This window comes from Chrysemys picta, chromosome 4, assembly GCF_011386835.1.
Source record: "Chrysemys picta bellii isolate R12L10 chromosome 4, ASM1138683v2, whole genome shotgun sequence".
Lineage (NCBI taxonomy): Eukaryota > Metazoa > Chordata > Testudines > Emydidae > Chrysemys > Chrysemys picta.
Genome location: NC_088794.1, coordinates 125,039,520 through 125,051,796, shown reverse-complemented (window position 1 = coordinate 125,051,796; position 12,277 = coordinate 125,039,520). Strand labels below are relative to the sequence as shown.

At 39.8% G+C, this 12,277-nt stretch overlaps 1 protein-coding gene across 8 annotated transcripts in view; it reads left to right on the top strand.

Annotated features, from left to right (window-relative positions):
* The window catches only part of PPP4R3A (protein phosphatase 4 regulatory subunit 3A), an 80,088-nt gene extending 73,025 nt beyond the window's left edge, over nucleotides 1-7,063 (top strand). For 7 of the 8 annotated variants that reach the window (XM_065593512.1, XM_065593513.1, XM_024103158.3 and 4 more), the window contains 3 exons: nucleotides 1,120-1,310; nucleotides 1,882-2,108; nucleotides 6,012-7,063. In XM_065593512.1, coding sequence (XP_065449584.1) covers nucleotides 1,120-1,310; nucleotides 1,882-2,108; nucleotides 6,012-6,125 — 532 coding nt within the window. In that variant the 3' untranslated portion in view covers nucleotides 6,126-7,063. Of the gene's footprint in view, nucleotides 1-1,119; nucleotides 1,311-1,881; nucleotides 2,109-5,618; nucleotides 5,686-6,011 lie in introns of all 8 variants that reach the window. The other variant, XM_008165728.4, reaches the window with a different exon arrangement.
* Nucleotides 7,064-12,277: the final 5,214 nt, after the last annotated feature.

Below are 12,277 nucleotides of genomic sequence, written 5' to 3'. Positions count from 1 at the left end.
ATGGCCCTGAGAGGCACAGTTGGCCTAACTTTCCTCCTCCTATGTCTATAGTGGATATGGGGGCAGCCTTCCTATTCGGAGGCAGCATGGGAGGGGAATGTCTTGCTGTCATTTACATTCATTTGTGGTCTCGTAAGCCAGGCCACTAGCTGGCCCTAAGTGAAGCATGCAAAAATAGCAAAGATTCAATTATGTGGTTTAGTGCAAGAAGTACTTTGGTTAAGACAGGTCCACAACTTGGGAGAGTGTGAGCTCCAGAATACTCACAAGGGTGTAGGACTTAAGTTTGATTTAAGATGAAAACTTCTAAACTTATCAGAATTCTAAATTCAACAAAATTAAAAGTGGTACTGTACATACAGACACAGCAAGACCGCACTATTGCCCGTCGCAAGTATTAAAATATGAGTCAGGCCACAAAAAACATGAGAGGTTGAAAACAAAATGTTTTGGATTCTTTTTATTTGCCTCCTGATTTTTGAGTGTAGAGGGCTCATGTTTTTAAGATTTTTCTCTGCACTTGGAAGCGGTAGAAACTTACTTTTTTTTAATGAAAGATGAATGAATTTCCTGGCTCCAGGAGCTGGACTTTAAAAAATACACTAACCTTCAGATTCACAATAAAATTGTGCGAGTTGACAATACTGACACCTTGTTCATGACCTCTGTTGTTATAATATTTGTATAAATTGATTGAATTTTCATTTATCAATAAAGTATAATAATTTGCACTGTAAGACGATAATACATTAAAAATGTCCTTTATTTTGGCAATTGTAGATTAGTATTGTGACAGTACTCCACAATTTGCTTGTACTAGACTATTCTTAGTAATTTAAGACTTACAGCACCTTTGGAGAGAGTGGTGAAGTATGTGTGAATGTGCTTATTAGTGAGGTTTTACTGTGTTCTATACTAAAAAAATTTCTCTTGTTGGATTTCTTTATGTAGTCCACATGAAGTAAATAAATATACTTTAAAAAAATATATTGATAGTTCTTTTATCACATTATAAGCTTAAATTGTGTAAACGTATGCCGTGCTGGTTTATTCCAATATTTATGTAAACTTAAAGTGATACTTGAGTCTCAAAACCCTTAAAACCTACTTGTTCCACAGTATGCGCTCCATCTTGAGAAATCATAGATACCGGAGAGATGCAAGAACCCTAGAAGATGAGGAGGAAATGTGGTTTAATAGTGATGAAGATGATATGGAGGATGGCGAAGCAGTGGTGCCTCCCTCTGACAAAACTAAAAATGATGAAGATATCATGGACCCTATTAGTAAATTCATGGAAAGGAAAAAATGTAAGTGACTGGAAGGAGAATGGCCATGTATCTAGTTTAAATGAAGGCCTGGGCTTATTTTTAAGGAAGGATTATTTCTGCTATAGTCAAGGGTTTGCCTGTATTTTCATATAAAGCCTTATTTTTAGTTTTAGAACTTGCTACGTGCAACTAAACTCAAACCATTTTAGGTTTTATTCATATCTATATAAAGGCGTAATAGTGCAAAAATAATGTTCTCTGAATAAATTTGCCTGTTTTTCTTAAAGGACTGAAATGAAAAAATCCCAGCTGAATAATCAAGTTGTCCATATGCTATTTGCTTAATTTATATCTAGTCAGCTTCTTTGTACATTCAACAAATAATATCACTGAAATAGTACCCAATGGGGTCCTGGTCTGTGACAAGGGCTGCTAGGCATTACAGTAATACAAGTTACTATAAAAATATATTCATTTAACTCCTTCCACCAAGATAAAAGTGAAGTTAGACAGATGTAACTTTTGTAGCAAAATATTAAACATTTCATAACTCACATTTATTTACAAAAGTCACTGGGGTATCACTCAAAAGTATATTTCTTTTCTACAGTGAAAGAGAGTGAAGAAAAGGAGGTCCTTCTGAAAACTAATCTTTCAGGTCGTCAGAGCCCAAGTTTCAAACTTTCCTTCTCTAGTGGTACAAAAACTAACCTTACCAGCCAGTCATCTGCAAGTAACTTGTCTGGCTCTCCAGGATCGCCAGGATCACCAGGATCGCCAGGATCACCGGGATCAGTTTCTAAAAGCACATCTCAGATGGCAGCTATTACTACCAAGGTATTTTTCAGGTGCCATTGGTCAAATTTTTATTCTAGCAGATTTAGAGCCCATCTGATCACCTACATAAATTTGAGTTATTTCCTTCGTACGTTTTCCTGGTCTCTAGCACTTTTGAAGAGCCTTGACCTAATATAAACAAAAGGAGTATTTAAATAAATTTTTGTGCACAAACTTGTGCACAACTTTAAAAAAAAAATCTTAAGTATGAAGTATTTTTTTAATGTGTTTTCCATTTTCGTTTGCTTTTTATCGTCCACAATAAAAGTAATCTACATTCATTAGGTTGCATAGGAATACTGGGGGCGGGGGGCAGAAATAGTTTGCAGTTGACAGAGTTAATGGAAATATTACCAAATTTTGCTGCACACCAACATATGTCCCTAGCAGTAATTCTTACAGCAGTGTCGAGAATCCTACAGTTATTTTATTAGCTGTGGCCATATATTCTTGGAGACAGTTGCTGTATGCCACAACACACATGTGATTATTAAAATTTTGCTTTGAAAGAAATTTCAGCTTTTTTTTCAATTGACTGTCAGTTTTCAGGTGCAGCACACTAAACTAATAAAAAAATCGTTAAAAAGGATTATCAGTACTTACATAAGAACGGCTGTACCGGGTCAGACCAAAGGTCCATCTAGCCCAGTATCCTGTCTACCGACAGTGGCCAATGCCAGGTGCCCCAGAGGGAGTGGACCAACAGGCAATGATTAAGTGATCTCTCTCCTGCCATCCATCTCCACCCTCTGACAGACAGAGGCTAGGGACACCATTCCTTACCCATCCTGGCTAATAGCCATTAATGGACTTAACCACCGTGAATTTATCCAGTTCTCTTTTAAATGCTGTTATAGTCCTAGCCTTCACCACCTCCTCAGGTAAGGAGTTCCACAAGTTGACTGTGCGCTGCGTGAAGAAGAACTTCCTTTTATTTGTTTTAAACCTGCTGCCTATTAATTTCATTTGGTGACCCCTAGTTCTTGTATTATGGGAATAAGTAAATAACTTTTCCTTATCCACTTTCTCCACATCACTCATGATTTTATATACCTCTATCATATCCCCCCTTAGTCTCCTCTTTTCCAAGCTGAAGAGTCCTAGCCTCTTTAATCTCTCCTCATATGGGACCCGTTCCAAACACTTAATCATTTTAGCTGCCCTTTTCTGAACCTTTTCTAGTGCCAGTATATCTTTTTTGAGATGAGGAGACTACATCTGTAAGCAGTATTCGAGATGTGGGCGTACCATTGATTTATATAAGGGCAATAATATATTCTCAGTCTTATTCTCTATCCCCTTTTTAACGATCCCTAACATCCTGTTTGCTTTTTTGACCACCTCTGCACACTGCGCGGACATCTTCAGGGAACTATCCATGATGACTCCCAAGATCTTTTTCCTGACTTCTTGTAGCTAAATTAGCCCCCATCATATTGTATGTATAGTTGGGGTTATTTTTTCCAATGTGCATTACTTTACATTTATCCACATTAAATTTCATTTGCCATTTTGTTGCCCAATCACTTAGTTTTGTGAGATCTTTTTGAAGTTCATCACAGTCTGCTTTGGTCTTCACTATCTTGAGCAGTTTAGTATCAAATATCCTGTATGAAATATCCAGAAGGAGCATATTAAAACTCCAACAACAATTTGTAAATGCAGTTAAATATAATTTTAGGACAAAATGTAGTTAATACTTGTGTATTATCAAAATCGGTTTTCGCAGTGGGAAAAGAAATATATGGAGAGCAGAATTTCATGGTAATAGAAACCAACTAAGAAAACCAGAAGCAACTGTAGTACTGAATTCTTCCATTTCTGAAAAGTTGCTTGGATCTTTCTCTAGTCATGTGTTCTCCCGGAAGCCTGGAAATGAAGCCATATCATTAGTTTTTAAAAGTCTGGATGCTTTTTCTTCACCTCCAATCTCATTTTTGTTCTGTCTTACTAAAAGTTTTCTTCTACCAGTCATAGACCTGGAGCAGGGAATCCTGATTGGAAAGAGAACTATTGTGAGAGTCCCTTAAAAACGAGTCCTCCAAGTTCTTCTGTAGGGAAGAGGGGGGTGGCAGATTTGTCCCACCCATGGAAGAAGCAGTAGATCAGGTATTCATGGAATTTAACTCTGTCTCCAACAGATTCCCTATCCACGTGGAGGCTTTTGTTCCCTCACCAGCCTCTAGTAGCCCTGCTGCTCTCCCTAGCAGCAGAGAAGAGTTAAAACTCCGACACCTTTAGGACGTTCCTTACATTTAGTTGCTCTTCAGAACAGAGGGGATTCCACTAAAACATGAATACAGGGATTGCACATCTCCCTACCCCTCTGCATGCTTGGATCACTGAGTACGTGGAGGAATATGGGAGAGTAGGATAGTGCCACAAAGGAAGCTAATGGTTCTGTTCTGGAATAACGGTATCTACACGTAGAAAACTCCCCTTCATGTACAGATATTCGGGGAATGATACTGCCCTTTTTTTTTTTTTTTTAGTATTCTATAAATTAGTTTTTGTTTTATAACTCATAAGCTGAAAAGCCAAATCAAAAGTGAACCTTAACTACAATACTTAGTTCATTGACAGTTTCCTGATCCTGACAACCCCTCTTCCTCGATTTCCCCCCCCCCCCAGCAATAAATCTAGCTGTAGATATGGTCTTGCATTTGAATTATTAGAATGTTTTAAATGTCAAATGGTCCACAGTACTATGAAAAGATTATATTTACACTACTATTGTGCAGTTTGTTGGGTTATCTGTTAATGCAATACAACAATGGTCTTTCTGTATAAGGTATCTTCCTCCTAATTTAATACAATAGTATGTCTGTGGATTCTGAACATTTTTCTCTAAAAATGCTGTTATCACTTTATTCTTCTATACACCCATTAGAAATAACATTGGAATTAGGTTTTCTAGTAACATTTATTTGCTCACATTATTTTATATAGATAATGCATATACAGTGTTATGCTGTATAAAATATGACTGTATATTGTGTATGTATATTGTATACAATATACTTGTTGCATTTATGCTTCAGTATGCAATGGCCAAAATTTTCTAACTTGGATGTCTAAAGTTAGGCACCTAAACAAGGGGCTTGATCTTCAGAGATGCTTGGTGCCCACAACTCTTTGTAGTCATGTGTTGACTAAATTCCAGAAATTGGAAAATTATTGTAGTAAGTGGGAGTTGTGGGTGCTTACCACCTCCTAAGATCAAGTCACATATTTAGGTGCCTAAATATAGACGTAGATGCCTAACCATAGGCATCTGAATTGGAACGTTTTGGTCAGTATGTTCAATGTAGATGAGTTAATGTTACTAGAGATACTTCTAATTTTGAATTTCCTAAAATTGTTTAAATTTTGTAACCTTCACATCATATTAATATAGCTACTTTGCATATAATAAACATATATTTAAAATTACTATTACTACTTTTAAATTAGTGTTAGTAAAAAGAGACCATGTTATAAAATTATCCTAATTGATAATTCAATTTGAAGGATGTTCCATATTGTCTCTGAAGTTCTGCCAGATCGCTCATTGCTGCAGTCCAGTCAACTATCCTAGGTAAAGGAAATTTCCATCTTTGTACAGATAGAGCTGCAATGACAATTTTTTGCCAAGTAGTTCGCATTTTCTTTAATTTCTACCCAAATTATCCCCATAGGTAGGATTGTTTGGAGGGGTAGAACTTTTTTTTTTTTTTTTTTTTGACTTATTGTAATCAGCACTTCCAAAAGACATTGCTTTTGTGCATGTTGGAGTTGGGTTTTTTTTTTTACAAAACTTCAGACATCAATATTCTTGTGGTAATAACATTTTCTAGTTCTCTGGGATTGAGCAATATTTGGTTCATTTTTGTGTACGTCTTAATTATTTGTATTTCTTCACAGGGAGGCCTAGTGGGGCTTGTAGATTATCCTGATGATGATGAAGAGGATGATGAAGATGAAGATAAGGAAGAAACTGTACCTTTGTCAAAGAAAGCAAAACTTGAGTCGTCATAATGGCAACTGTCTAATATCAATTCCAGTTGGGGAAGGAAAAACTACTAATTTTTCAAATTAAAAATAATAATACACAACAAAGCAGCAATCTTTTGTGAATTACTGTGTGTGACACAGTTCAACCTATACAAATGGATTTCTGCTAATCAAGTGCCAATTCAAAGGAGCAGAAGAAGGGGAAAATATTACATTTAGGGGGAAGACTTATGCCTTTGAGCTCTCCAGCTTGGACCACACATTGCCCTTTTCTCAGGGAAGGAAATGGAAAAAATAAAAAGCCAACAGGGCAGGAGTTTTGTTCATGGAACTCTGGATTGGCTGGTCAGTTACTACAATCAGAGTATGCTTTCTTGGACAATGTATGAGACTTTTGAAGAAAAGGCTGTCTTGCCATAATTCTTCACTAAGAATGCCAGCAGTTTCTTTGTATAAAGAGACCTGCCTTTGAAATCATACATTCTGAACATTTTAGTCAAGCTGCAACAGGTTTTAAAAACCTCTATGGGGGAGGGCCTGAACATAAAGTTTCCTCTTTTTTTATCTGTTCCCTTTTGCCCTTTAAACTGCAGAATTTTTTTGGCGGTGGGGGATTTGTCTGTCCCTTCTTGATTAAAGATTGAGTGGAATTCTAGATGTGGTCACTTTTTGTGTCATAATTTTATTTTATTTTATTTTATTTTGCCCCCTGAGTGTATGCTTAGTTGTTGAGTATATATTTGGGACCATTAAAAATTTTTTGATGTAATATAATCTCACTGTTGTGCTGGTACCTGTTTCACCCTGTGTAATTTTGTTCTGCATCACAAATCTTAATATGTGTAGGATTTTATGGAAGATGGTATAGTTTTTATTGAAAAAAATGATTCTTGCCACAATGTGCATACAAAAGCAATACTATTTTGTGACTAAATATTTTATATTAAACTTTACATCAGCAACTGTCTTGAGAAACGATTCAGGGAAATAGGGTGGAATTTAAAAAAAAAAAAGTTGAAGAAACCTATAAAGATGAAATTAGTATTCCAAAGAGATTTTGAATATCATAACTGGGAACAGTGATGGTATACTTACGAATCAAAAAGGATGATGGATGATTTAGGAGCACCAGTATATTGACACATTTGACTTATGAAAATAAAAAAAGAAATAATTAAAGGTGAAGGAAAATCTGCATTAGTGGTATTTTTTAAATATCTGACTCCCTTTGGAATACCAGTTTTAGTCATGTTATGAAGATGGTTCCAGGATTATTCACTTACCAGAATACCATCCGTTGAGATCTGTTCTGATACTTGGCTGGAAAACAATAATGACACTCAGTAACCAATAATAAGCGTATCTTGTTAGTTAGAAATTAGTTTCATTCTTTTCCAAGCAAAAGATACCTGCTTAATGAGAAGTCGATTGCCCTCTGCTCATTCACATCACCAGACTGTCACAAGTACAAGTATGCCATTTTATAGTGGGACAATGATCAATGGGGATCCAGGATTTGACCATAGATAGCAGCTTAGCTTTTAGTGTCTGTAGGTGGAATGTTGCATGGAAACTGACATGTTGCCTGTAAGGTGCCTACAAAAAATACTTTTCGGATTGTGTGCCAGTTGTCAGTGTCGAAGCATTTGAGCTTCATCTTTATTAATACATACGTAATTGCACAGTAATTCCAGATTTAAATGAGAAAACACAGTGCGGGGAAAAAAGTGAATTGGTTACTCTAGCATACAACGTGAGTTAATCTTTCTTTGCATTAACTACCTTTTCCTCAACAAGTTACTTCTCACATCAGTTTTTCAGGTCCATTGTTATTTTATAAGTTATATTCATAGTGTATGGTTGTGGGTACAATCCAGACTAATGAGCAGCTGTGACCCCTGTCTTGCAACCATGGGTGCATTACAATTCCTTGATGAAGTAGCTCCCATCTGGGCCACAAGCAGCGTTCCAGCATGCCAGCCACACTTGAGTTACACTTTGGCTATCACTAGCCTTGGTTATTCTGCAGGATGACTGAAACAGTCCTAGATTTTCCCCCAGAACTGTGTCCTGTTACTGCCTAGCTCTCTCCTGGACAGTATATGTATTTTAAGGAAACATGCCAGCTTATTGTTTCAAATAGTTATTCAGACACTTCAGTTTAAACACAGTTTTATCTAATCCAGTGTAAAATAATAAATATGAGCACCAGCAAAACAACTGCAAACCTGGAATTGGCCAGATTGGAGAAAGAAGCAAAGGACAAAGAACATGAATTCTAAGAGTGGCACCTGAGATGAGAATGAAGGATCAGGAAGCTGCCCAAAAACAAGCCATGTAGCTGAATGAAAAAGAAAAAGCAGCCCTCCAACAAGCCTGAGAAGCTGAAATAGAGAGAAACAGCTGCCTGCAAGGGAGCCATGGAGCTGAAAGAGCAAGAGGCCCAAGAAAAGGAGAAGGAGCAGAAATATAATCTGAATTTGATAGGGGAAAAAACATGGACACATCCCAGAATCACCAGCCTCTCCCTCAATTTAAGGAACCCTCAGCTGAGACAGTTGTGTTCTACATACAAGGAATTGGACTGCATTGAAGAATACCTTACCACTTTTGAAAGGCATTGTAAGGCACCCGAGGTTGCAGGACAGGAGTGACACAGCTACTAATTAGTCTGGATACGTCACAATAGTGTTCTGTAAAAGGACAATTATCAATGAATTTTGTACTGATGAAAGGTGTTAGCCCAAAAAATGAAGTGATCTGTCACTAACCGAACAGGTACAACCCACAGTTGAAGTGTGAGTTTCCCCACATTGCCTTGCTGAAGTGGCTCAGTGGAGGGATTTATCTTTATGGATGGGGGGGATACTTCAGTCCATGTTGTTGGGGTTTTTTTTAATTTATCTGATCTGAAAGTCTGGCTAGCTATAAGCCAGTCCTGGAAATGTTATTGCTTGAAGACTATCGACTGTTTCACCATTATGATAGGTTAAGCTGTACCAACTAATTTGAAATGTGAGAGACACAATTGATGGTCATTGGACAACAATTTGAAAACCAATGACTTGGTATCTCTCTGGATGTGCCACTAAAGAAGGGCAGCCATCCAGGCAGGAACAGGTGCCACTGTTCATCAGCAAAGGGCCTAAGAAGATTCTTGGTATCTAATTGTTTTCATGCTACTGCTTGCTAGCAGTAGCAAGTGCTGCTGCTTTGAGAAGATGCAGCAGTGTATTTCACTTAGCTGTGTGCACACCCATCGTACTAGAGCCAGAGAATTTTGCCTAGCAGTACCTGTAGAGGGTCGGCGCTTGCATCTCATGGCCATCATCCCTCCCCTCGCTATATGAGGTGGTGCCACCCTGACCCCTCCCTCAGTTCCTTCTTACCACCTGTTGATGGAGTCTGCGCTCTGGGTGGTCTTAACTGCACAACCTCTCACTATTTTAGTGTCTCTCTTTGTAGTTGTATATAGTTAGTAGTACCCTTGGCGTTATATTAGTGTTAGTTGTATTTAATTAAGTATTCCTCTGTGATGCCCTCACTGGGGTTTAAATATTGCTCATCATGTGGGGAAGCAATCCCCAACAATCCCGATACATGATGCATGCTGTGCTTGGGCAAGGCCCATGTCAAGGAGCGGTGTTCAATTTGTTGATCAACAGACTCATGGCTAGGGACCTTTGCCTAAAGCAGCACCTATTCAAACAGACCATGCAGCCTGCTTCTGCACTGAGGCCACCTTTGTCTCTGTAGTTTTAACCTTCCACAACAGTTTGCGTGTACCTGAGGCTCTTAGGCCACATGTCCACTTGCACACAGGTGGTTGTGCCTTTGTCTTCAAATATAGCTCAGGACTGTTTAACATCCAACCCTGCACACTCTCTGGACAGGTTGGTCTGCCTCCCTCCGTTGATCCTGGACTCCTTGCAATGGTGGAAGGTTCAGAGGACTGTATGTTGAGGCTTGCCCTTTGCGCCAGCCCTTACCAACCAGGACTGTTGTCATCAGTACCTCCCTGGTAGGTTAGGGAGCACATCTGGAGTCGCTGAATGTTCCCAGCCTGTGATTGGAGCAGGAAGTGCAACTGTATATCACTGACCTGGAGTTTCAGGCCATCTACAATGCCTGTCTCACTTTCCTAGACCTCATCAAGGGTTCAGTAGTTCACATACTTGCATCACAGTGGTATTGATAATATTATGGGAACAGGCAAGGGGGAAGCACACTTCAATGCTCTGACAAGAGGTGATCAGGTTGTGGCAGTTCTGCATCAACGAGAATATCACTCTGATAGCCAATCACTTGTCCTGGGTCCAGAATCATCTTGTGGACAATCTCAGGAATTTTGCCCTGGACCACAAGTGGGCTCTGAAGCTCAGTGTTCTGAGAGTCCTCTTTGCAGCGTGGGACATCCTGACAGTTGACCTGTTCGCTACAAGGGATAATAGGAAATGCCATCTGTTCTGCTCTCAAGGGGGCTCTAGTCCAGGTTCCTGACTGACTCCTTCCACCTCAGCTGGCAATCGGTTCCCTGTATGATTTTCCTCCAATCCTGATCATTCCACAGGTCATCTTGCTCATCTTGCTCAAGCTGAAAGCAGATCAGGCCAAGCTCATCCTCATTGCCCTGGCACGGTTGTGGCAGTGCTGGTTTTCCAAACTTCTTGCAGTAACGATTCAGCCTCTCGTATCCTTTCCTCTTCATCCTGACCTGCTTACTCAGAATCATGGTCATACTTTATATCCCACGCTCAGCTCCCTGCATCTCACAGCATGGCTGCTCTGTGGTTGAATGAGGAGGAAGAGCAATGTTCAGCAACTGTTTGACAGGTCCTACTCAGTAGGATAAAACTCTCCACCAGGGTGGCCTATTGGGCAAAGTGGAAGTGTTTTTCAATATGATCATTGACCCGTGGAGTTTTCATAGATTCTAGGACTGGAAGGGACCTCAAGAGGTCATAGAGTCCAGTCCCCTACCCTCATGGCAGGACCAAATACTGTCTAGACCATCCCTGATAGACATTTATGTAACCTACTCTTAAATATCTCCAAAGATGGAGATTCCACAATCTCCCTAGGCAATTAGTGTTCAGACAATGCTGGCTGGTATCCAAGACCTCTTGAAGTATTTGCTGCATCTTCAGTCATCGGGCCTTACACTTAGCTCATTGAGGGTGCATCTAGCAATCTCAGCCTTTCATCCACCCATTCATGGATGATCACTATTTTCCAATGCTCTGGTGATATTGACCTTAATGCTTGTCTTAGTGCCCCCCCCCCCCCGCCCACCAAGCCGCATTCATCTCCAGAGGAGCAGCGTCTTCACATGCTGGATATCAGATAATGTCTGGCCTTTTATCTGGATGGGACTAAACCCTTTCAGGCTTCGCCTTGTTTGTTTGTATCATATGCAGGTCATATGAAGGGACAAGCAATCTCCTTACAGACTATCTCTAAGTGGATCACTTCCTGCTTCAAGACTGCATTCAAAACAGGAACTGGCCAATGGGAGTGCGGAGCCGGTGCTTGGGGCAGGAACAGCAGCAGCGCATGGAACCCCCTGGCCCACCCCCTAGGAGCCGGACCTGCTGCTGGCTGCTTCCAGGGCGCAGCACAGTGTCAGACCAGGTAGGGACTAGCCTGCCTTAGTTGGGCGGCAGCGCTGACGGGACTTCTAATGGTCCGGTCGGTGGTGCTGACCAGAGCTGCCGCAACCTAGTGCCTTACGTTCCGCGACCCAGTATTCGGTCACAAGCCGCAGTTTGAAAACCACTGGTCTAAGGCACTGCTGAACATCAGTAGTCAGTCTCCTTTACTCTGTGCTGGGAGATGTGTGAAAAAACTCTTTGGCATGGGAACAAACTGGCAAAATATCGGGGTGGAGGGAAACTGGCTTTTTGAAAAGCAGTGTAAAACAATGTTGATGAAACTACAACTGGCAGAGGGATAATTATGCATCATGGTTGTGGCTTTATTCTGAAACTTGACTGTTGCAACTTAGATGCATCAGAGAGCATTAGCAGTAAAGAATTATAATTTATTTGTATTCCATAGAAGCTCTAGACATGAACCAGTACCCCATTGTACTAGGTGCTCTACAAGCACAGAACAAAAAAGATTGTTCTGACCCAAACAGCTTAGTCTTGTCAGCAATTCTTGAATGATTTAGTTAA